Source organism: Python bivittatus, unplaced genomic scaffold, assembly GCF_059951505.1.
Source record: "Python bivittatus isolate LINGU-HERP-01145 unplaced genomic scaffold, Pbiv_v1 ctg000850_np1212, whole genome shotgun sequence".
In the NCBI taxonomy this organism is placed as follows: Eukaryota; Metazoa; Chordata; class Lepidosauria; order Squamata; family Pythonidae; genus Python; species Python bivittatus.
In genome coordinates, this window is record NW_028277112.1 from 50,989,351 (window position 1) to 51,016,105 (window position 26,755).

At 38.4% G+C, this 26,755-nt stretch overlaps 1 protein-coding gene across 1 annotated transcript; it reads left to right on the top strand.

The window, feature by feature from the left end:
• Positions 1 to 1,376: 1,376 nt before the first annotated feature.
• MTAP (methylthioadenosine phosphorylase) lies at positions 1,377 to 25,501 on the top strand. Its single transcript, XM_088130512.1, has 8 exons — positions 1,377 to 1,549; positions 4,916 to 5,002; positions 6,180 to 6,238; positions 7,485 to 7,652; positions 11,659 to 11,761; positions 13,276 to 13,515; positions 22,270 to 22,392; positions 24,179 to 25,501. Exons 1-8 carry the CDS (start codon positions 1,517 to 1,519, stop codon positions 24,215 to 24,217), a joined length of 852 nt encoding a protein of 283 aa, XP_087986638.1. The 5' UTR covers positions 1,377 to 1,516; the 3' UTR covers positions 24,218 to 25,501.
• The last annotated feature ends 1,254 nt before the right edge of the window (positions 25,502 to 26,755 follow it).

Genomic DNA, 26,755 nt, shown 5'->3' on the forward strand with positions numbered 1-26,755 from the left:
AAGGATTACAGATAAACCACCCTTACTAAGGTTCCTTTGGCCCTTGTACCACTTACAAAGATGTTATGGATACGGTCATGTCACTCCTGAAAATGAGCAAAGCACATTGATGTATTCTGTTTGTATGTGATAACACAACTCAGTACCCCAAGGCAGTGACCTTAAAACAATCATGGCAAATTAGATAACTGGAAAGCTGTCAAAGTCTTCAGGGTGGGAATCCCTGGGTTATCTTGATGAATCAGGGGATAAACCTTTGGTCAGCAATATTAAAAAATTTCTAAACTATGCAGGAGTCAAGAATGTAGGCATTAGTCCATATCATCCTAAAAGTTTCCTGCCGCCTAGCCTCTGCTTGAACACCTCTGATGAAGCAAAGTCTATCACTTCTCTAGATAATTGGTTCTATTGCCAGGCTGTTTATGCCATAAGGAAGTTTTTCTAACATTCAATAAAAAATTGCCTTTCAGCAGTCTATACCCTTTATTTCATGTCCTGTATTTTGAAGTGATGGGGAACAGATATTGTTCAGTTGTTTGGGTTGATTTGCAAAAAAGACAGGATGCTCATACATTGGAGAGTTATTTCCCAGTAGTCTCCCATCCAAATACTGACCAGATCCAATCCTCCTTAGCTTCTGAGATCAGTCAAGGTTAGTGTTGCCACCTAGCTGTTCCATCAAAAATTCACATACAATGAATTATTATCTTTCAACAATATGGGGATGGGCTGCTACTGAGTTCTTCTGGAATGTTTCTGACTTCTTGGTACAACCATGGGATTTCCGATTACCTCCCATTCAAGTGCTAACCATGTCTGATTTTGTGCTAAGCCTTTTTCTTTCAAGGACAGAAATCATTCCCTTTTCAATAACAAAACAAAATCAGTGATAAAACAAAGCTAATTTAAGAACAGGCTCCTCATACCACAAAATTAGAATACTATGTTAGGCTATCTGAGATGTCCATTAGCACCGTGCAACGTCACAACTTTTCCTTGCTTATATACGCAGCTCTATTTTTTCCTTGGTCTTTCAGGACCACAGACGATACCCTGAGCTGTCTGGAGTACTTCCAAACCCCCCGATATAATATGCGTATTTGTGAGAGAAATCTTTCTTCCTCTGGAACCAAGACTGCTGCTTTAATCAGAATCCGAAGAGCTCAGTAGAAAATCCAAGCCAGGCTATGCTCCCCTGGATCACGAGGATCCATAACGACGTTTTTCAAATCGGTTTTCCTACTTTTGCGGCTTTAAATCCGTGTTGGGCCGGAGACTGCCTCGGCGCCCTGAGTCGCGCGCCGAGCGGGGCGGCTACGCAAATCGAATAAATCGGTAAAATAAAGCGCCGTGAATCCTCCGCGCGCTCCCCGCAATCGAGGAAAGGAAACCCTAACTCGTGCAACGATATCGCGCGACGGAGACTGTGGGAATTTCCATTTCAGGCTCCCGGCCCGAGGGACAATCCCTGGGCGGAGAAGGCGGGACCGCCTCCTTCCTCTTTCTTCGGAGGAACATGGCTGCAGCCGCCGCCTGCTCGGCCGTGAAGGTAAGGCGCCTTGCCGCCGTTCCGCCAAGCGGGAACCCGCTCCCTCCCTCCCACGCTCCCCTCGCTCCCCCAGTTTGGGGGAGCCTCTCCCCCAGGGGCAGCTTCCTCGGCGCGCTCGCGGCTCTCCGGAGAAGAGGCGCCCGCGGGGCCTCAGCACGAGGGAGAGGCATTGGCGCGCTGCCGCTCCGGCTCCGAAGACTGACTCGGCGCACCTTTGGGCGGCCTTGTCTGCGGTGGCGGCGGCGGCGCCGGCGCCTGGGTTCTCGGGCGGGGCGGGGGTCCTGTAAGCTTCCGCTCTCCGGGCTGCAAACCGAGCTTCGGTCCCCCGGCAGGAAGCCTCGCTGCACGCAGGAAGATTTACTGCAGAGGAAGGGCGCGCAGGTGTGAGTTGTAAAAATGTTTGCAGCTGCGGGCTGGAGAGGGAAGAGCGCGTCGGTCCCGGAGGCTGAGATATTCCAGCAGATCTGGTTCTCGAAAGGGGCTTCTAAGCTTGCCACCATGATTTAACCCTTGTCGTATTTTGCTTGGCTTGCTCGACTTTATTCTCTGACTCCCCACCCCTTCGAAAATTTGCTTCTGCAGATCAGCCATAATGCTGGTTTTTATCCCATTTCAGATGAAGAGCTAGGAGCTAGATCACGGGACTGCCACTTTACCCCAAGCACAATGCAAGGTGCAGATCTCCCACTTTCTCCCCATCCTAAAGTTTGAAGCTGGGGAGCCCCTGGGGGCTTCCAAGATTCTTCTGATACCTTGGAAATGAATACAGTATAAACAAAGCCCTACCTGTGAGATTGATTGAATTTTCATCCCGTCTTTCTGCTGATGCACAAAACATGATAATGAAAACAAAAATAACACTATACAGATACATGAAAACTTAACAAAAACTAGTGCCCGTACCTGAACGTGCCCAAGTGTGTTCATCTGCTGATGATTTAATGGACATGGATATGTTATTTTTGGGGGGGGGGGGAATGCCATGAAAATGCTTGCCTGTTCTGAGATATGTATATATTTTAACTTTCCAATCTGACCTACAGACTTGGTACTTCTGATGGTTCCTGATCTAAGTGCTAACCAGGTTCAACCTTGCCTAGCTTTTCATGTTGCTACTAGCAAAAATTCACTTACAACTTCCAAAGCTCAGTATGCTTTGGACCTCTTTACCAAGGAAACCAACATAGTTCCTTCCCTGTTATTCTTTCATTTTCAGGCAAAAATGTATTTAGTTAGGCAAACATTTGGTTTATAGCAGCCAAAATCCACTTGCCTGGCTTCTGTTATAAGGAAGTCAAAGGACACAGTTTCAGAGACTCTCAGAGGTTTCTCCAAAGCGTGCAGTGACAGTAGTCCACCTTGCCAAACTGTGCAGCTTTGTCAGCTCAAATCATCCATAGGATGAAGGAGGGATGGGAGAAGATAGAGTGAAACAAGTTTGTCAACCCATGTCCTTATAAGACTGTAGTTTATATGGACTAAAATTGGCCTTCATGGCTTGTGGAGTCCTTGGGCATCTCTGAGCTTGGTTCTTTTCTTGCAAACATTCAACCCTGAGCTACACATATTCTCCTCTATTGGTACCTTCACGGCTTATCACCCATTAGTCTAAATGCAGGGTGTCTGTCTTATATGGTATTCTCTGGGAGCTTGTAAGTCAGTGACCTTATAAAATGTTTCTGTGAGTTAGAAGCCATAGTAAAGTTGCTTACACCTGGTTCAGTTTTACATGATATAAAAATAACTACCTTGCCAAGCTTGTGTCCTATCAGTAGATTGAATATGGGAATTTTGAACCAGAGTTCACATAATTCTTCTCTCCTGTTCCTCTTGCTCTGGGGCTTTCTTGTTCAACCATTCTCATGCAACAACACATTAACTATCAGGTTCCCATGATGTGATAAGTTGTCCTACAGAATCCATGGCAAATATCAAAGACCTTGCCTTCTACCCTAATGAAAGCAACATTCTAATTATAATCTAATGTCATAAAAGCTGTGCAGTTAAAAATGAAACATGATATTTTAAAAACATCTGTAGGATCAATATGAAATAAGGCTTTTCTTTAAAAAAAAAACTGTATATCACATTCAGTGGCTTAGTTAATAATTTGATTTTCAAACTGTGTTTTAGGGAATCTTGCCATTCTTAGAGTTCTTCACAGGGACCAGAAAAAAGTAGGCTATCCTTCCTTAAAAGTAGCTTACTTACTGCTCTTTATCTTTCCTTACTACATGCATCAGCAGAAGGTTACGTGTCTAAGTAAATTCACAAGTGAAAATTAGGGCACTATAGGTCTACTCCACTGGAGAAGCATGGCTGTTGGAGAATCCCTGCAACATGCAGAGATTCAGTGACAGACAAGGTGATGGGAAAATAACCTCCTTACCTCAGGGTGGGCAATGTTTTTGGCTTGGGGGTTGCAGATATGTGGCCAGTGATGTCACAGAAATGGGCAGGGTTGAAATACTTTGGCCTTGATTTTTTAAAGGTTTGTTTTGTTTTGTGTTTTTAGCATTCTTGAGTAGCAGTTAAGGGGCAAGGTTTAAGACACCCATTTTACCCCTAAAACCTCCCATGTGACAAATAGGCCTGGTTTGGGGAGATAGGGTACATTTCGCCTGTTAAATTTCTTCCTGTAGCCTCAACCAGTCAAAAGAGTTGACCCCTGTTTATTCTGCCAGGGTCCTGAGAGCCACAGATGAAGTGCTGTGGACTGGGGTTGCCCACTTCATCTGTTATAGTAGAAAGATTCAAAAACTACTTCTCTAATATTATATCAACTTTCCCCAACCTTGATGCTTTTATGATGTGTGGGCTCCTGTTGGCTTGGGAAATCTGGGAATTTAACTTTACATGTCTGGAATGTGTCTGGGTTAGGCTGCATTAGAGGCTTTTAGAAGTACTGCAGTTTTTTGAGATTTCCTATTCATCAGATGAAAACTTTACAAGTGTTGCTAACTACATGGGCTGATTGGGCAATCTAGAACCGAGAATGGAGACAAGGGGGCAAGCCTGTTCCTCTCAGTGTTGTTAAATTAGTATGACGCAGAATTCTTCTGGACTTCTGGCAGCTTACAAGGTAAGTGAGGTCTGGTTCACTGCCTATTTTGGGATGAATACCCTGTAGAAACTCTTGATAACCATCTGTTTCTAGTACTTGCTCATCTGCCCTCCGTTGTGGTTAAGGAAGTTGCCTAAGGTTAAAGAGATTGTGCTATCTAGCCTTGTCAAAATAAGTTGACTCTGTTTCATGTGCCATATTTCAATAAAGCAACAACAATATTATGATGTTAGCTGTACATTCATGAAAAGTTTATCCTTTTACGATATCTTGTCTTCCAATCTGCATTTCTCCTCTGGAAGATTGGAATTATTGGAGGGACAGGTCTGGATGATCCTGAGATACTAGAAGGTCGAGCAGAGAAATACATTGATACGCCATATGGAAAGGTATGTATAGGTAACTAAGCCATTTTTGTTTTGTGTGTAAACAACCCGTCTCTGGGTTAAGAACGCCCGGCTTACGGATGACCCATAGTTAAGAATGGAGTCTATTGTAATAAAATTCGAGTTAAATATACAGTTATTCAAGTTAAGTACACAATGGTTTGAGATCATTACACAATACTACTTATACAGTATTATACAATAATACTGTTCCAGCTTACATACAAATCTGACTTAAGGACAGACCTTGGGAATGGAACTCGTTCTTAAACCGGGGACTGCCTGTATAGTGTGCTAGGGAAAGCCCATGGGAAAGAGCCGTGTTTCCAAGAATGGCCTTTCTTGTGTGTTTCTGTGGGGAAACACCCAGTACCTTAGTAGCTTGACTGGATTTTTAAAATAGCTTGATTAACACTTGGATGGGTTGGAGAAAGATGAGAAAGTCCTCATACAGCAGTGCTGTATAGTTCTCTGAATGATGTCCAGCATATGTTTTTGTGTGCCCAAGTTAATTTGTGATCTCCCGGCAAATGGCTCTGATTCTGTGGCAGCTGGCTGTGGATTCCAGAATTCAAATCTTCTCCTTTTGAAGTTTACATATGGAAGGCTTGTACATACTGTACTGTGTTTATTTAGTGGCACAGATGTATTCACGAAGTGTGATTTCATATGAGTAGGTGTTAGATTTATTAGTCACTGTCGTCTTCATTACTTACAAATATTTCTCGTAGAATCAGAGCTAGTCCGCATCCTGCTGCTTGCTGATGATGCAAAACTGCTCTTCCAGAGATGTTCTGTACTTTGAATTAGTCCTATAGCATTCACTAAGAAGTCCAAGCAGCTGTTATGTAGTCACATCCCAGAATAGCGATTACTTGGTGGTGGCCTGCTGCTATTGATCCTGTAATTGTAATGTTCTAAAGAATGCACAATGTGACTTTGCAGTTCTCTTTTGTATATCAAATTTCAGCTGACAGCAAAGTCCATCAAACCTATTTTTATTTCTACATATGATTTCATGTGTAGGATTCCAGCGCATAATGTATTTCTACTTTGCATTGTCGAAGGGAATTTCCACTTTGATCATGCATTAGTGGCAAATCAGATATTTTAATTTGTTGGTGGAATTTTATGATGCTTCTGTAGTATTTGTTTGTGTATATGTTGTTTTTAATTCCAGCCATCAGATGCACTGATTTCAGGAAAGATAAAAAATGTTGACTGTGTGCTTCTGTCCAGGTATGTGAAATTCCTTTAAAAAATGTGAATTAGATTCGCATTAGAAAATGTGATGTAACATTTGTCATAATCAAGCCAAACCTTCAACCCTGCTAAAGATGCAAATTGCATTGACAGCTATTTGGCAGGTAACTGAGGAGCGCTGGTAGAGTTTCCTTGTGCCATCATCTCCTCTTCTTGTTCCTTAGAGGCCCATCAATCAGGTGATCAGCAGCTGATGAAAGGCACAGCGTGGGTGGTGGGAGGTAGCAACATCCACAGGAGATGGCATAATCACCATGGATTGCCCATGGCTAGGTTGAGGATTATATCAAATACTCATGAAATTCCTCCAAATATAGGATTATATACTTTATTGAATTGATTGAGTCTCTTAACTTGCACTTTTTCATTTTCTCATGAGCTTCCTTGCCTAATGAACTGTGATTTGGAATAGAGAAACCAACGACCCTAAAAAGTCCCTTGTGGGCATAAGCATGATAAAGGCTCCTAATCCAAACACATTTAAAAAAAAACCTAAGATATAAACCAAGAACCTCATGACCTGCAGCTGAGGTCTGACCTAGAGAAAGTTCATCTGGTCTACAAGGTGGGTAACATAGACAGTCTGAAGATTCTGGATTGGCCAGTCGTAATGATACATTCTAGAAGCTTTTCCTTGCTTTCTTGTTTAGTCAAAAAGCTTTTTCCTGTGCTTCAAGTTGTAGCCGTAGCATCAAGCAGTAACAAGTGACCTCAGGGACTCTGACTAGGGGCCACCATGCTTAGATCCCAGTGTGGCTTCTTCTCACTCTGGTATTGGTGTCCAATATTCTCCTCAGTTCACATTTGCATAAGGCGGGAGTAAATTATCTGTAGCTCCAGGGCTGTATTTGACCTTCCAATGAATCTCAGAGCTCCTCAGAAAAGTGCTCTGAGGAACCATTTCCCTAAAGGGAATAATGATACAGTTTCAATGTAATTGCATTTAAATGAAATGAAATAAAATACATATTTTCTGTTCCCACCTAACTTTCTGAATGTGTCTATTGGCCTGGCACTCAAAAAGGCCAGATATGAACCTTCAACCTGAAAAAGATTGAGCATCCTTGGCTTAAATGGGTCAGAGCAAAGCATGATTTATTGTATTGATTCCTGCTTGCAATGCAGATGTATCTGCCCAAGTAGCTTGTCCATTTATTATTCTCCATTTTTGTTTTTTGTTTTTTTAGCTTTACCAGATTCCTTCCCTCTTTTCTTTCCCTAGGCATGGGAGACATCATTCTATTATGCCAACAAATATAAATTTCCGTGCCAATATGTGGGCACTAAAGGAAGAAGGTTGCACTCATCTGCTAGTGACTACTGCCTGTGGTTCATTAAGAGAAGAGATTCAGCCAGGAGATCTTGTTATAATTGACCAGTTCATAGACCGGTAAGGGAGAAAATGAGGTTCTGTGTGGAGCTAGAACTAACTAAAGAATTAGGTCTTTAACTGGCAAGAGGTTCTGTTTCCACAGCATTCTTGCCCAGATACTTTGATATAATTCCAAAAATCAACTTGTATAAAATGCATTAAGCACTATCTTTAATCAGTAATGGCAAGCATGTTGTTTTATTCCAATAAGAGAGCCAACCTCTCATGAAGCAGTAGGTGCAGGAAGAGAAGGAGCAACGGCATGGGATTAAGAAACTGCTGTGCAGTACTCCGTGTCACCTATCCTGCATACCCCACCCCAGAAAAATAACCCCTGTCCCACTGTCTGCGTATTGGAAGACTTCTGTCCTTTTGCAGTGTTGAAAGAAGATTGCACTGCCTGCCTTTTTGTCTTCTGTCAGTCGGGTGGAAGATTACCTTCTTGTCCTCCTTAGAGAATAACATGTCTTGGATAGGCTTATTCTGGTGAGATTCCCCCAGCTCTTCTGCCACGTTTGCAAAAAGGGAAGGTACAGCAAGGGTGGGGAAGCAGGAGACATCTGCGGCTAGGAGGAGGGAGCAGAATGGAGAATAGAGGGGGAGAGGATGGAAGGCTTAAAAAGCATCAAGATATTTTGCATGTATGTCCAAAGTAATTGGGAAATTGACAAGATCCTCTTCTTTTCTTGCAAGCCTAGAGGAGGACGGGAAATTTTTCTGACCTTGCACTGACTCTCTTTAATTTACCGATTTTCAGAGATGTAATGTATAAAGAGTATGACATATAGTGCATGATAATTAAGTGAATCATAAAGAAAATGTGTCAGAGGCCTCTTTCGGCTTAGCTTTAATGTGTGTGATACACAGGAAGAAAAGGTTTCCTACATTTTCTCAGAAAACTGTTTTCTCAGCTAGATTACACCAGCATTTGAGTCACAATACAGGTTATGTATTTTGATCAGTGGATTAAGTTACACTGTACCAGCTCTTGATCTCTTTTTCCTCCCTTTACTTCTGCACAAAAGGAATTACTGTTAGGAGAAAGCAACAGAAAGAAGGAAAAAACAAAATGAAAGGTGCATTTTATTGAGTTGCCAAATTTCATTTATTATTCTGTAGAAACTATGATGGTATCTTTTTAAGGAAACGGGAATGGACCTTAAATGTTCTTATAAAACGAGCTGTGCTATTATAAAAGCCCAGCTCCACAGTCAGTGCTCAGTGTCTGATTTGATCTGCCATTGCCCACAGACCCTGCAGTTCACAGATCTAAATCCATCTGTCATATTTTCTGCATTGTCTCTTCTGAAAGCCACTGAGGCAGCTGGCATCCAAAAACAATCCTTATCACAATGGAGGACACGTGTCTCACTGCAGATGTTCTAGGAATTCAGTGGAATTGACTTCTACTGTTCACAAACTCTTCTTCTGCCACCACTCACCCCTAATCAGGCAAATTGCAGAGTAAGGCAAGTTTCCTCTCAATGCATGGCTATTTGCTCTGAAGTAGGGAAACAAACAGCTGAGTTTCCAACTACCACTGGTCAAATAAATTAGTCCATCTCTCTTCCTTCCCTTTATAGAGTAATATGTAATTTTTAGCAATCCAGCGGTTCTTAAGCTTTTGTATCTAGTTCCACCAGGCACTCTATCAAAGAATCTGAATCCCAACACGAGAGTAACAGAAGGAGCACTTTTTCTAAGAAGGATATTTATATTTTACAGCCCTTTTATCAGTCTTATAATTTGTAATAAGTTTTTAAAACTTAAAATTAGGGTTATTTAGGTAACTTCTGACAACTGAGAACTACTGGTTTAGTCAACTGAAAGAAACAGTCCGTGTCAACAGTTTCAACAGTCAATGGTGAAAAGGAATTCAAGGTGCAGTAGTTGAACAATCTGACTAAGTAAAATTATTTTAAATTGTGATTGTGAACAAAATCAGAGAAGCAGTACAAAGGAAGAAAAACAAGCTTTAGGGTTAGGAATAGAGTTTAAATTAGAGGTATGCAAACAGACTTGTATCAAGATTTACTAGGTTAGCCTTCTTTAACCTGGTGCCCTCCAATTGTGTTGCACCTAAGTCCCATGTTCCCCAAGCAGCATGGAAAAGAAGCTAGCACTTTGGAGGAACAATGGATAAGATAATCAGCAGGATGTTTTGATAGGTCAGAAATGGATGAAGGATGATGTTAATGGCCAAGTCAGATTTCCAGATTTGGGTTGTTCATTTGGAATTACTTTGAATGGTAGCTGTCTTCACCACACCAGTAAGTAAATTTTGCAGGCACAATGGGGAAGAAAAATTGGCGGTAGAGATTAGTTTGAAAAGGTGACATTCATGAACATATAACTAATACATTTCTTTCAGACAACTCTGTGTATTTAAGGTGAAGTTGGCTGAGACTTGGGTTGGAAGGAATGCATGGATTGGGATAGATTTCCCAGGTTTTAAAGTAGCTGGCAGAACTGTTTATAGTGGTTAGGCTTCATATTAATACATTTTTAATCCCATTTCTAGAAGTTACATTTATGATATTCTTTCCTCAACTGCTGCAAAGGCTAAATTTTGATTGAAGTTGATGGGTTCTAATTTAAAGTTACACATCAGTGCAACACCTGTCCAAGCAGAGTTCCTGAGCACATGCAAGCAGTGTGAACTGATTTAAACATAGCTTCAGCCTCTTGAGGATCAGGCCATGACCTGAGCTAATTGATTTCCAGTGTAAATACTAGCTTCTGAAGACGATTGTGATCCAAGAGTAGTTGTAGTCAAATTTGTTTATTGTCACAGCAAGTTTTTTGCAGCTTCATTAATAAAATAAACGTATCACATTAGTTTCCTTACCTCTCTGTAAGCAAGTGTGGCAAAATCTTCACTCCCCCAGTCATGTTCCTTGTCCTCCTTTGATGCCCTCCCTGATGCCCACCCCATGTTAGAACTGCAGTTCACAGAATTCTTAGCCAGCATGGCCATTGGCCAAGAATGCTGGGCGTTACAATCCCACTGGGGTATTCTTTTACCCTGTTGCAAGCCTGCAAATTTCTTGTATGGCCAGGAGTAGCTCAGAACTTTGCAGCAAAGTGATTGAAATGTGTGTCTTACTCATTTAGTAGAATCATTTCCCAGGAGAAAGCCATTTTTTATTGGCAGTAGTGACATACGTTCCCGTTCATTCCCTACAAATTGCATTATGAACGGCCATCTGATGCCTTCCAGATGTTTTGGATTACAGCTTTCCACATTCTTTGCCCTTGGCAGCGCTGACAGGGTTGGTGAGAGTTGAAGTTGTAAAGTCTGGCAGGATTGCATAAAGGCCACATTTAGCTATACTCCCTCTTTTTTTTTTTTTTTTTTATAATGCATTTGCTATGTGTGTTCACAAATACATCAGCTGAATTTTGCTGACAAAATAGCATTCTTTATGCATTTTTAAGGTATGACACAGTCTATATGCTTTTCTTGCCAGTTCTGGTTTACAAATTGAGAAGTATTTTATTCCTTCCCATCCTTTTACATCTGGTCTTCTAGATGAATCATAGTTTAGCATTAAGAGTATGGTCTCTTTTCTGTTTAAGGCTTCTTTCCAAATGTCTGTCCAAATATGTTTCATTTTTTTTCCCTAGAACAAACTGTAATCCTGTTAATGTGGTTATCCAGTAAAATGTATGGGAAGAAGCAGAGCAATCATTACAATTTTCCTAATTGGGAGGATGTAGGCTTCTGATTTTTAAAAAATCTTTTATTTCTATCAGCGTCTGGTTTCTATCAGTGATCTGGTTTCATTTGCCTATGGCAATATTGTTTCTTCTAACAAAGTATACTTTAGCAGACCAACATTATTTGTTCCCTTGTACAGTGCAATAGTTGCTGTGAAAGCTTTCATGTAGTATAAGGGCTTGAGTTGTTAAAAATTGCAGAATGAATAAATGAAGAGTAACATTGGTGCTGCCAGCATTTACATTATGGCATACTGGCAATCCTTATGTTGTTTTCTCTGATTAGTGTTTTTTTTTTCCTTAGGACAACAAAAAGGCATCTCACTTTCTATGACGGGACTTATTCCTGCCTTCCAGGAGTGTGCCACGTTTCTATGGCGGAACCTTTCTGTGCCAAAACTAGAAAAGTTCGTAGACCTTATCTTACTGAAGACAGTTTATATATCTAGGATCCAATCTGTGATTGAATAGAATTTTCCCACCATTCCCATTTTCCTACCATTCAGTTATTAACAAATGCAGCTAGATGGATACTAAAGAACACATAAAACCTAGCCCTGGCTTTCCCTTACATACGTAATGGCACTAGGATGTTTTATCTTACATTCTTGCACACAGTTAAAAAATGCACTGAAAGTATTCCTCCCTTTAGTTGTCTGTCATGACAAAAATTATAGCAGTGAGATAATTGGGCACTCTCTAACCTCTAGGTAATGTAAGGTCCTCCAAGGCTTTTGGCTACAGTCCTTCCTGTCCCTTCCCTACTTGCCTATCCTTTGCTGATTTACCAACATTGCAGCTGCTACCCTGTTTCTGCAAAATCCAGAAGACTCTTGGTGCAACATTGAAGACCATTGGGGCAGAAGCCAAAACGTTGCATATGCTGTCCTGTACTAAAAGGACTCTGTGATCCTGAGCCTTGCAAGAATGAGTCTTAAGAAGTGAGGGGCTGAGTGACTACAGGACATTCTCCATACAGAAACTAAAGCGTCCAACATTATTATTTCAACACTGAGAGAATGCTGATCACTCAGCCTTGAAGAAACAGCCTTGCAGAAAAATTAGTAATGGCCATGATACAGGTCAGGAGGGGAGAAGCAAGTAGGGAGAGAACAGATATTTTAACCTTCCCTGCCTAAGAATCCAAATTTCATCAAAATTGCTGGGAGTGGGGGGTTGCCTTATCCTGGCTTATGCCAATACCTGCTATAAAGTAAACCATGGATATATCAATCCACTTTTAGATTCTCAGCATGCTGGAATATGATTTACAAGCATTTTTCTAACTAGAGGGTAAGAATAATTGCATTGTAAAAATGCAACAAGAATTGCATTTGCTTAAAAAAAACTATAAAGTTATAAATACTGGTTGTCTAAATCAGGGGTTATGTCACCTGAACCTCCATGACCATAAGTGGCCCCTAGAGCCTTCCGTATGTCCCCAGAATCCTTCCAAACAATATGATACAACTATAATTCTCAATACAACAGAAATGGAAGACTTCAAAAGAATGGGGAATAATCATGTTTACATTTCAATTAAATATAAGTTAAATCAACTTCAGTTTTTTCTTCGCCCCATCTATCCACTTGATTATTCCACTTCCTAGCATACCACTTACAGATCAAATGTGGTTAATGGCCTGACAGAAAACCCAATGTATTCCTGAGGCAAATAAAGTAATAACTTTTTTTTTTTTTTTTTTTAAAGAGGAGCATTAGTCTATTGGGTTCTGTATTTTTTATGTTTTCAAGCTGTGCTTTTATACACTTGAACATGGTTGCAGTTCCAGGGAAAATTGAGATAATGGAGATGGTGACATTGATATGCTGCATGGGTTATTCGTTGATATTTGGAGCGGGCTTAAATAACAGCCCCCAGAGGGATAAGCAGAGGTTTCATCTTCCTTGATATTTTCAGGTTCTCCTGGATGTTGCTAAAAAGCTTGGAATCAAGTGTCACTCAAAGGGGACAGTAATTACAGTTGAGGGACCACGTTTTAGTTCTCGAGCAGAAAGCTTGATGTTTCGCAGCTGGGGGGCTGATGTTATCAATATGACGACAGTCCCAGAAGTGATCCTGGCAAAGGAGGCGGGAATCTGCTATGCGAGTATTGCCATGGCAACAGATTACGACTGCTGGAAAGAACATGAAGAAACAGTGAGTGAAAATTCCTGTTTTCTTTGGGGATATGTGCTTCAGTAGCATATACGCTAAAACTGGAACAATGCTATTTGCCAAATTGATAGCCTGCTTGCCTGAGCTATACGTTTTCTGCATATTGTTTTTACATGAATCCCCCTCATGGGGGATGAAAAAATTACAAACTGACAGAAATCTGTGTGGGGCTGAGTTTCTTCCCCGCTTGTCAACCTAGGGTTGCCAACTCTAGCTTCCTGCATGTGAGAAGAAATGGGTGCATATAACACACTTGTAAATATATATACATATATGCATGTATGTATGCTTGCTACAAGCCACACAGCCAAAAAAGGGCAGGGCCAGACGAAAAATTAATGGGATTAAAAGCTACTAATTAAAATCAATCACCTCATTTATCTTCACCTGCATATACCAGTGATTCCATCCCTCTCACACAGTCCGGAGGCTGTCAAGGTCTGGAAAGGGAAAGCCACGCTCAGACTCAACCCATCCGAGTGGTTGACTGATTCCAGGACTGTACCATCTTCGACTGGCTTTTGCACAGCCTCACCTGGTGTGCCAGTTCTGGCCTTACCTGGTATAAGATGCATTGAAGATGGTCACTCATGCCCTTGTTATCTCTCAGTTAAATTACTGTACCTTGCTCTACATGGGGCTGCCCTTCAGCCGGTCCAGAACGCAGTGACATACGTGCCTAGTGGTCAGTTGCAGAACTGCCATGTTACATGCCTGCTGCACAAGCTGTGCTGGTTACTAGTAAGTTTCCAAGTGCAATTCAAGGTGCTGGTTGCTACCTCTAAAGCCCAAATGGCACGAGGCCTGGGTGGCTTAGGGATTGCCTTTCCTCAATAGCTTCTGCCCATAAGAATCCTCACCTACTAGGAGGTACAGCTTAAGGCAGTGTTGTCCATGCTGGCTGGGGAATTCTGGGAGTTGAAGTCCACTCATCTTAAAGTGGCAAAGTTTGGACAACACTGCCTTAAGGTGACTGGGCAATAGGTGTGTGTGCGCGTGCTCTCTGTCTGTCTGTCTGTCTCTCTCTCTCTCTATATATATATATATAAAAAATTTGATACAGTAGAAGTATACTAAACAAAGAAAAAATAGAGTAGTAAGAAAAAGAAAATAGAAAAGGAATGAAGAGAGAAGAAAACATATAGTTATGCCTTCTCTCCTTCTTTCTATCAAGTAATTACTATCTTATTCTTTTCCCCATCCTCTTTGGCCCTTTTTAATCCCCAAAGCCAGAAATCATCAATACAGTCTTTTCTTCTTTCCACAAGTAGTCCATATAAGGTTCCTAGTCTTTCAAAAAAGTCTGTTTTTTCCCTGATCAGACTGGTCAGCTTCGCCATTTCTGCAAGTTGAGTTAATTTTATAATTCAGTCTTCCACTCTAGGTATCGCATTACTTTTCCATCTTTTCATATACAATAATCTTGTTGCATGGACAGGAGGCGTCCTCAATAGCAGCTCCCTTGCTCTGGAATAACTTGCTACCTGAAGCATGTATGGCCCCATCCTCATGTTCTTTGGAAGTAGATGAAACACGATTGTTCCAGAAGGCCTTTGGAGATTATCTGTATATAACAATGCCATTTTACTTTCTTATTCTTAGTTACTGTTTGAATTCTTATATTCTGACTTTGTAGTCTGCTTTTAGTACATACATTCTGGAAGCTGCCTAGAATCCAGTTGGTTTCAGGCAGTCAGGTAAATTTCATAGATAAATAATACACAGATCGCTCTCATACACTTAAACAAACACATACACAGAAACGTGATCAAAATGAGAGGAAGAAATTGAAGAAAGGATAATTGTACCAGGAAAGAAAAGAACAAACCTGGAGGATAATGAGAGGATAGCAGAATAGGCAAGAGAAGAGAGGGAGAGGCCTTGTTTAGGCATTATTAAATAGCATTCAAATCCCCCAGGTGAACAGCCCCTCCTGGGAGCAGTTAATCTTCAAGCTAATTTTTAAAGACAACTTTGCAGCAGTAGCACCATCTCCATCCATTTGCACTTCATGTTTATTCCTTTGGTTTCAACAACAGCTTCTATTTTTATCAGCAAGTGTAAGACAGATACGCTTACCGGTTCACAGTAATTACTTGGTGAGGAAAACCTTTGCTTTCTTATATTCCAGGTAAATTCAATAACATTCCTTCCCTCAATTTTATCACCACTATAATAAACCTGTGAGATGTGTTGGGATGAGAGATAATGAATGACCCCCATATCATTCAATGAGCTTCTGTGGTTGGGTGTGTAAAGGGAATTCACTATCAAATAGAAGTTACTATATTTTGAACATAGTGTTTCCCAATGAGTCTTGCTACTTGAGGGATACTTTCCTAGATATTCTAATTGCTTGCTCAGGGGTAGATGGTCTGTAGAACTCCAGATGTTTTACAGCAGTTCTTGCTAGTATGGTTAATGGTGATAGATGCTGGGAATTGTAGTTCAGCAATATTTGCAGTGCCTCAGGTTATTAACTCCTGTGCTAGCTCATTCTCCAAATGTAGGTGCATTTGTAGCCAAATAGTATTGCCCGTGTCACATACAAGAGGGAGATATCAGCAGGCTTAGAATCCTTCTGTTCACAAAAGTCCAAAAAGTCCAGAAAGAAAAATACCTGTAGGTGGGAGGAGGAATTTTTTAAAAAAAAGCAGTCAAGACATCCAAAGGAAAATTGGCGTAATGGCTGAAGAACACATGCCTACTGTTAGGGGCACAGAAATGGAAAATATGGAAATGGAATGACCAGGCTGGCTAGAACAGGAGTATTCTACGCACTAAAACTCTAGTGTAGCTCCCAGCTCTCTCAAACAGCTGTGGATAATTTTAGGAGATCAGTCTTTTTCATAGCTGGAATTAAATTTGAAGGGAAATATAAAACTGGTGAATTGCAACTCATAAAGCAGTTCAGTTATTTCTCCTAGGTATGTATTACTCAGCATAGGAAATTTGAGTTATCTAACTTTTTGTCCATATCCACAGTTAATAATATGATGATCACTACCCATATTTTCTACATTTTGTTTTCCTACGAACCTTTCGTGGGTATATGCATCTGCAGTTCACTGATGAAGTAGATTCTATTCTATAAAGTCTTGTCATAATAAATCTCTTAGTCTTTAAAGTTTCACATGTGTAAGGGGTGGCGTCTTTAACATGCTATCATTTGCTGCAAAAAGTTAACCCAGCTATTTATTTTGAAATAGTTTCACTGGTATAGTGACAGGGACAAGTTATTGTCAATCTCATACTTGTAGTATACTTGTAGTATAGTGATAATATTGACCTATTTTGTAGGATTGTTAAACGAAATATAGTAAAGACCTTAAACATACTAAAACTGTAAGTGGACATCTAATCAGTTCCACCCGAGACATCTATAATTGAAAAATCGTAAGGGTGATTATGCTTACTGACCCCATTCAATTAATTTATATGAGTCAGATGTGAGTCCAGAATCTAAATACAGCATATGTCCATGGGATTTATTTGTGCAAAAAACTTAGGGATAAAACTTTAAAATTCAACTATGGTAAATCATGTTACAGATAAAATCTTCATTATATTGTATGTGAAGCTTTGAAAAAAAGGAAGCAGAAGTCCTTCATTAACAATTGGGCTAAAAGAAAGGATCCCTTCCTATCTTTCAGTGTATTTTGCCAGGGAGATCACAGCTAAGTCTAATGTCTGAAAATTATGTTAATCAGAAAATGGTGTTAATCATATAGATAAGGACAATGTGACCACTTGCCTATGGAAGGACTTTGTGTTTCATTTTAAATAGTGATTATTGCTTTCAGGAAGCAATATTCTATCTGAGCATAGAGGAGAAATAGAAAAGTCAGTCAGGTTTAATTTTGCTCTACTATTCATTTTTTAAATCTTCTTTTTCTAATCCCAGGGCTTTTTGAGCCTTTACGTACAAAAAACATTCACATTTTTCCTGTGTATTTCTCTTACTGTATTAAACTTCATATTGTGTTTGTTTTGAACTTAATCAGTGTCTTTCCTCTGATCAAAGCTGTCAATTTAGCCATCAGCAAGCTCCATCATCTTCACGATCCACTCTTCAATTGTGTGTAATGTCAGATCCTTCCACTGTTGTGCATATAAAAGTCTCGCTGCTGTTATGTATAAAAACAAAGTTCCATGAGTTTTCTCCAACTCTTTGTCAATCAGTCCCAAAAATCTCTGGCTTCAATTTTATATTAATCTTTAAATTCTTCTGAATTAATGTATGTATTTGGATCCAAATTTTTTTAGCTTTTTTACATGTCTACCAAGCATGATAAAAAGTCCCCTCTTGTTGTTCACATTTCCAACATACATTCGAAGTACCTTTATAGATTTTAGAAAATTTTTCTGGTGACAAATACCAATGATACATAAAAATTCTCCTTAGGATTATAACATAATATAAATTTCAGTCCTTTCATCCACATATTCTCCCATTGTTCCATTTGTATGTCATAACCAAAATTTTTGGCCCATTTTATCATACATTCTTTTATTTGTTCTTCTTCTGTTTCAAATCTCAATAAAAGTTTATACATTTTAGCAATAACGTGTTCATCATTTGCATATAATTGTTTCAAATTCAGTCTTAGAATATTCAAAACCAAAAGTCCTTTTATCTACTTTAAATCTTTCTAATAATTGTACATAGGAAAACCATTGACACGTATATCCTTCTAATGTCAAGTCATCTCTTGATTTCATTTTGAATTCTCTCTGAGAAAATTCTAATATATCACTATAAGTTAATCATTTATGTTTAGTTATCATTTCTCTTCTATAATATGCCTCTTGTGGTGAGAGCCACAGAGGTATTTTTGGACACAATCTGGATTTATATCTATTACATATTCTCCTTATGGCCAGTCTAACAAAATGATTTTTAAAGCCAACATTAACTTTAGCTATTTTTGGTGGCATAAATAACCATGCCACCAAACCTCAAATTGTGTCCTTCTAGCTCCAATAATCTATTTCTCAGCATCACCCACTCTTTCAACCAAACTAAACAGCAAGCTGCAAAGTATAATTTCAGATCAGGTAACCCCAAATCTCCTCTTTTTCTAGCATCTTGTAAGACCTTATATTTGACTCGTTTTTTCCACAGCCAGATAAATTTAGATGTATCTTTCTGCCACCGTTTAATTGGTACATCAGTTGTCAAAACAGGTATTGTCTGAAACAAAAATAACATTCTAGGCAAAACATACATCTTAATCACAGAAATTCTCCCCAACAGTGACATTTGTAATTTGTCCCATCTTAACATATCTTTTTTAACTTCATTCCATGTCTTAACATAATTATTTTGAAATAACATACAATTCATATTTGTCAAAGTAACACCCAAATATTTTACCTTTTTCTCAATCATGAAACCTATTTTCTTCATCAAGACCTTGTGTCATATTTTTTGTTAACATGTTTGTCTTTTGTTTATCAATCTTAAAACCAGCTAATGCACCAAATTCTTTTAATTTTCTCATTAGTAGTTCAATCCCCTTTAAAGGATATTCCAAAACCAGCACCAGATCATCTGCAAAAGCTCTCAACTTGTAAGTCTCTTTTTTAATTTTTACACCCATTATCCTCTCGTCTTATGTCTCTATTCAAAACCTCAAGAACCAAAATAAACAGAAGAGGGGATAATGGGCAACCTTGTCTTGTTCCTTTTTGTATCTCACAAGGTTTTGTTAAATCACCATTAACAATAATTTGTGCTGTCTGTGAAATATAAATCATTTTTATCCATTTTATAAAGTTCTATCCAAAGTTCTTATCTTCCAGAACTTTAAATAAAAAGGGCAAATTTAAATTGTCAAAAGCTTTCTCTGCATCTAAGAAAATTAATGCAACTTGTTTTTCATTATGCTGTTCCAGGTATTCTATTATATCCAACCCCATTCTGACATTGTCTTTTAACTGTCTTTTAGGTAAAAATCTGCATTGATCTTCATAACTAAATTCTTGCAAATTATTTTCAATCTGTTTGCTAAAATCATTGTAAACAACTTATAATCATTATTCAATAATGATACTGGTCTATAATGTCTTGTTAAAGTTAGATCTTGCCTCTCTTTAGGTATTAATGCTATATTATCCTCTTTCAAAGTCTTTGGCATGTTTCCTCCCTGTAGTATTCATCACATTTCGGAAGTGTTGTAAAAGTTCATCCTCAAAACATTTATAATAAAAACCTGGCAGTCCATCTGGTCCTGGTACTTTTCCTGGTTTAATCTTTTTTCTAGCTTCAGAAACTTCCCTTATCGTTATAGGTCCATTCATAATCTGGTTTTCTGTAAGCCTTGGTATTTTTTTTTTTTTTGGTAATCTATTTTTTCCAAGGGAATATCATGTCCTTTATATAAGTTAGAGTAATACTAATAAAAAGTTTTTTGTATAGCCACATTATCCGTTAATACAATATCTCCCTCTTGAAAATCATCTTCTTTTCTGTCTTAATTTATACTCTAACCATTTCCCTGGTTTGTTCGCAAATTCAAAATTCTTTTGCTTAGCGTAGTTCATCTTTATTTCCATTTCTCTTATTGGTAACATAGACAACTGTTGCTGTAAAAGTTTAATTTGATGTGAAATGCTTTTCTTTCCTGGCGATTTCTTTAATTCTTCCTCTTTTCTTTTTATCTCATCTAAAATAACCTGTGTTTCTCTTGAGTCCTCTTTTTAAATTCAGTATTATGTTGTATAAAATAACCTCTAATTAAAGCTTGTGTCCCAAACCATTCTTAAATCAGTACCCTTACTTAAATTGTTTTCAAAGAATTCTGTAAATTTCTTTTAGCAATCTTCCACTATCAACTCTTTTTGTAATAACATTTCATCTAATCTCCATCTGAAAGAAGTAGGTTTCCTTTTAAAAATCAAGCTCACGGGATTATGGTCAGAAAAAGCCTTTGGTAAAATCTCAGCTTTAGAAATCTTAGTAGCCAAATTTTTTGAGGTCCAAATCATATCTATTCTTGAAAAAGATGTCTTTCTGAAAAATAAATATATTCTTTGGAATCACCATTTTTCTGTCTCCATACATCCACTAGGGCTAAGTTGTCCATCAAATCAAAAAAGGTCTTAAAGGAATTCTTTTATCTTCTTAATCTTCCATCTCTTAACGGTTGTTCTGAAGAACCTCTTCTAATCTCCATTCTCACTGCCTTACTGTCATCATTATTTAAAAGTATAGGTGTTAAACAGAAAGAGAGATAAACACAAACTTCACTCCCTCTAATGTCTCTGAAACTGTAATTGCTGGCATGCTTCACATCAGTGTTTCCATAGTTATAGCCAAGTACACAGTCTATCAAATTACTATATTTTGTTTTGTAAATCCAACCAATTTCAGACAGTCCTCTTCTTACAAATGGGTTACGTTCCAAGAGGCTGTTTGTAAGTCCATTTTGTTCGTAAGTCCAACCAAGTACCTACATGCCTTACAACACAACAAACTAATCCTTTCCTGCCTTCTCCTGCCTTCCAAGACCTTCTAGGTTGGAGTTGTGGACAGGTTTGTTCGTATCACTGAAAGTTTGTAACTCGAAAGTTTGTAAGTCGAGGACTGTCTGTATCAACACTGTTTAGTAGAAAGCAAGCGGCGTTCCCATGAAAGGTCTGAGTCAATTGTTAATTCGTTTAGGATTTTACAATGCAGTTTTATAAGAAATTAATCTTTTTTAAAAGTAATCTTCCCTTTCATTCATTTTTAACTTTCTTATATTATAAGAGAGAGATTTTCTTTTCCAACAGATAAGTACTTCTCTTAGTGGTTTTCATTTTGGTGGTGGGGGTTATAAATTTAAAAGTAGATTTAAAGACTCAAAGTATATTGAATAATTAGCAAAAAGCTCATTTTAATTTTTAAAATTTGACTAATATCCTACCTTTCGTTCAGGAGCTCAAGGTGATATATGTGGTATTCCCTCCTATTTTATCCCCACAGCAACAACCCTTTGAGGTAGGTTGGGCTGAGAGAGAGTGACTGGCCCAAAGTCACCCAGTAAGCTCTTGTGCCTGAGGGTAGGCTTGAACCTGGCTCTGCTTGCTCCTAGTCCAACATGCTAACCACTGTATGATGCTGACTGTCTTTTACCAGTTACTGGTATGTGTGTTTATGTACATAGGTACATACATATAGTATTGGGGGGGGGGCTTTTTCATGAAGAGCAGAGAGAGAAGTTTCAGATACTGAAAATAAAGGTTTCTCACATTTTAGCTGGTCTTAATGCTATTTAGTTTTTTCACTATGGCTATTGCCTTTTTTTTTTAAGTCCTATTAAATGTATTTGATGTATCAGGCAGTTTTTCCCCTTAGAGGGAGCTTGCTGTGGAAGTCCATGAAGTTATTCGTTACCGTGATAAAGATCATTAGCCTGCATCTATCCGAAAACTTTTCTGAATTTCTTTCGTTGAAATTATATGTGAGCATACCTACTGTGTGACATTACTGTCCTGTATATGTATTACTCAGATGTGTTTGTTCATTGGGATTTACTCTTGTGTAAATGTGTATAAGATCAAAGCCTGAGTGTTTCCATTAGTCCAAAAACACTTGCTGTATTATCAGGTAGAGATAGATAGAAGATAGACAGACAGACAGACTAATTAAATTAGTTGGTTAGTTTTAATTTCAGTGTCTGTGGCTACCCACTCATACAAGACAACACATACATGAATGAAGAGAGCCTAATGATGGTCTTGTTCCTGTAGGTCTCAGTGGACAAAGTTCTAAAGACGTTGAAGGAGAATGCAAATAAAGCAACTAGCCTGTTGCTTACTGCCATACCTCTGATTGGATCCATGGACTGGGCAGAAACCCATCAGAACTTAAAAGTAATTTGATGTTCTATTTAATTTATTATTTATGTATATGTTTGTTTTTAAAAAATATTTCCAGGATACTTTAATGGGAGAAGCCCCCCCTCCCTACAATAGAGCTCACACTGAAAAACTCTAATGCAATAAAACCTAAGTACAGTTGGTAGAGTAATATTAAGACATTGCAGTAATGAAATAGCTAACATTGATAAAATCTAGAAATCCCAACACATTGAAGATGCCATCTGGACAATATTAAAATAAACTTACAGCTACAGTTAAAATTCAGAACAGCCAAATTAAATGTTCTTTGGGAGCAGAACATCATGCAGGCTTTCCTAAAGACTTGGAGTGAGACGGTTGGATCTGCTGTCCAAGAAATATTCTCTTTTATACTCATCAGTTTAACAGCTTTTGAAGCTGAGCAGTGAGTAAGGGTTGAATTATTAATTTGCAGGCAGGTATATACAAATAGTAATTTTTTTACAAGATTCTGAACCTTTAAGGTGAATAGGGCTCAGCAGCGCACTGACCAGCAGTAACTTCCTTGTGTTGTCAGCCAGAAGCTACCCTTACGTATTCAGGTGATCATCTGGAGTCCAACTTCTAAAAAGATGTTGTATGATCCAACCATCTCACTCCTACCAGTTCTTGGACTTCTGGTTTATGCATTTTGGCAAAACATTTGGGCCATCTTCAAAAATGCCTGATGTGAAATATATTAGTGTTCTAACTTTCCAGAAAGTGTTTTAAGAATTCTGAATGTTTTAGATATTTACACCCATGCATACATGCATGGACACCCATGTGTTCACATCATAATTAAGAACTTTGCTTGAACACTAAAGCAGAAAGTAGAATTTCAGAGCAGTGGTAAAAGTCTGGGCAAGTAAATAGGCACCAGAACTACAGACCCAAGGAGGACATTCCATGGACTAGGTGCTATCTAGAAAGGGTTTGATAACTCTTTTGTGATGGCACTTACAACAGTGGAGGAATCACCAGGAAGATTTGGATCATGGAAATAGCTATAAAAGCTGGAATCAAGCTATATCGTGTAGCTGGTAAGCCCACATTAAAACTGATGAGATGAGTTCCAGGTCATCTGTGCCCTTTGCTGGGCAGTTATCTTTCTACCTGGCTTTATTTGTAGCATATGCACAAACTAAGAGTAAATTGGTGTAAATTTTAAACTCTGCATTTTCTAGCACAAAAACAGGGAATCTGTGGTTCTCCTGTGTTGCTGAGCTTTTAGCCCTAGCAGCTCCAACCAATGGTAAGGCATGCCAAGATGTGCTTCAGCAACACGTGGGAAACCACAAGTTTCCCATCTGTATTCTAGAAGAGAGAGAGTAGCAAATGTGATTAGTTCTTCTCTCCATCCCCTAAGTAAGAAGGAATGTGGATCTAGAGCACAAAACATAGTCTCTTGTAAGGAGAAAACACATCTTACTTTAGTGGATCTCTTTCCTTACTTGTTTCTGTTTCACGCTAATAATGCTGTAAAACGCAAATACCACAGCGTATGAAGCAGGATTCAAACAGCAAAGCCTTCAAGTCCTCTGCTGAAAGGAATTAAGGCTCTTAACTCATGTTGGCACCTGACAACTCTTTTTGTTAGTAATATATTCTGTCTGTCGTGTACATGATCTGGATGTTATATTTTACCAAAAATCTGTTGCTATTTTGCAGCACTTTTACTTAGACAGGTGGTAACTTCTGTACATATAACAATTACAAGCCTTAAAGGGTTGTTTCTTAATACAGTTTTTTTTCTTATGTTCTGATTTTTGTGTTTCAGAATACTGTGCAGTTGTCCGTTATGCTACCGAAACATTAAAAACCTAGCAAGATATAGTACTTCAAGATCACAAAATAGACATGTTTACTTTTAAAGAATGCCGTTAATAGATGCAACATTTTTCACTCCCATCTGCTAATTTGCTGCTTGTTTTGGAATGAGATCTTGCAGAGGCTGAAGAATAGAATATTCATAGCAGACGGAACAGTAATTAATTCTAAAAACTGACATTTCACAGACTATGAACATAATAGCAAATACTTGATATTCGTGCTCCATAGACGTGAGAGAGGTAAAAAAAGGGTTACAGTTCTAGTTCAAATACTAGATCATAACTCAATCTAAAAATGGCAAAGCCATAACAAGGTATGTTTATGTGCCCTTAATTACCCCCACATGAAGTGGGGTAGAAATCTTCATATCACCAGAACGGTTTCAGTGGTAGATTGCCTTTCAGTGGCATTTTTATAATGCAAAGAAATGGTTTTGAATGTAGATTAAATGCATTTTTATGATGCTTTTTAATAGAAAATTACTGACTTTTTAAAAATAAGAGCAATTACAGGTTGTACTTTTTTGTTTTAAAGATCTCCTGGCTGAGATTTTTCAAACTGACATGATATGGTTTTTATGTATTTGGCCAATTGTCAAGAAAACCTTTGCTTTTATCGTGAATGTCAAAACCGTCTTCCTTTGTGTCTTCAGTTCAGTATGCTGGACTTTATGAGTTGCTGGATTGATTCATTTTCTTTTTATATTTTTTAATGAGTTGTGCAGCAGATATGTTGACTGGTTATATATATATATATTTTAATTGAATTGCTTTGTGGTTTTCTGGAGAACAGAAAGCAGGATACTTGAGTTTTGTATAATAAAAAATAAAGACATTTTAAGACCACAAAGAACTGAATCATGTATTCCCCCAATTGCTAATAGTGAGGGGTTGAGCAATTCCATTTCCGTTAGAAGTTTTCTGGTGCCCTTCTGGCTTTTGTAGCTCCTCTCCATTTCCCAAGGCCACTATGTTACTTCAGAAGAAATCCTTCCAGTTCTGCAACCACCTTTTACTGACGCCTCCAATATACCATTTACTTGTCTAGCTTTTTCCTAAATATTTTGAAACATGAAGAGTGATGAACAACTGCAACATCTCTGAAGAACATATTCACGTTCTTTGGAATGCTGCTGCTGAATGTTTACAATACACATTGTACTGTTGTATCCGTGTAAATTATGCCTTAGTTGTATATGTTAAAATACCCCCTTTTCTGTTTAAGAAAGAATGTACTGCTGCTTTTCTCAAATAAAACTCAGTGTAACCTCTTCTGTGTCTCTCTGGTTGAAACTCTAGATGTACTTACACCTTGGTATTCTTTAGTTGCTCTAAATGAGCAGAAAAACTATTAAGGATGTGAAATTAAAACTTCTTTGAACTATGCAGCTCAGAGAGGAAACGGAATCCAAAAGCTTTCTTACTTCCATCTCTACCCTGATAAAGATGCCAAATGTTATTTTCAGCTTCTGGCATCACCAATTGGGTTGGACTTTTGTATAAAGCTACAACTACTATGGGCCTCTCCCCCCTTTTACTTCAACCCCTTGGAGACCAGGCAGTTAAAATCATTAGACAAAGAGCACAAGATATTAGTGCTCAACAAGATATTGAAATCTTATCTGCTATGAAGTCGGTTGGCTTAGCCAGAAATAAGACTATTTTTGGTATAGAAAAGTATTTGACAGTCCCAACTCCCTTAATGTATCGCAAAATCTTTACACGATTAAGATTTAACCAGCTGGAAACTCAGGAAGTAACGGGCCGGTACGCAGGCATACCATATCAGGAGAGACTTTGTTTTTGTGGTAAAAGTAGAGTGGAAAATTTAGTCCATATAATCTTTGAATGTCATCTGTATGAACAAATAAGACAGAAGTATATAAAGCAGTATATTACAGTTAGACCTTATATATCCTGTGATTTTATATTGGACCGATTATTGTCAGGCTACAATCAACATGTGGTTAGAGTATCACTAAGTTCATTAATAAGGCAATAAAAATTAGAGAGGAATTTAGAGCAACTAATGTCATAAATTGTAAAGATGACGAACTGAGTTAAAGACAGTTCCTGGTTTTATAATTATAATTTTAACTGTATATTGGATTTTATATTTAATATGGTATTAGATTGTTTTTATGAAATTGAAATGGCCAGAAGGCTAATCAATAAAGATTGACTGTAACTGTAACAGCTTCTGGCAATATACATTTTACTAAGAAACAAACAATTCCTATTTTGGTAGGAAATATAATGTTTTGCTTTGGTTTTTTTTTAAAAGAAAACCCAGTTTTTACTGAAGGAGGCTTAAGAATACAGTTTGCTCAAACATGGTCTATAGTCATTGAAGTTTTTAATATTTTGACCTGATTCATCCTGCAGGCATTTTTAAGTGAGGCACCCTAATTTCTCTTTTTACTACTCTCTTTTACATTCTCTTTCTCCCCTTGCAGCAGGCTGCCAAGACAGATACGTTTTGTTGGAGGGCATGATCTAATTATTTGCAAGGTGTCTAGAAACTT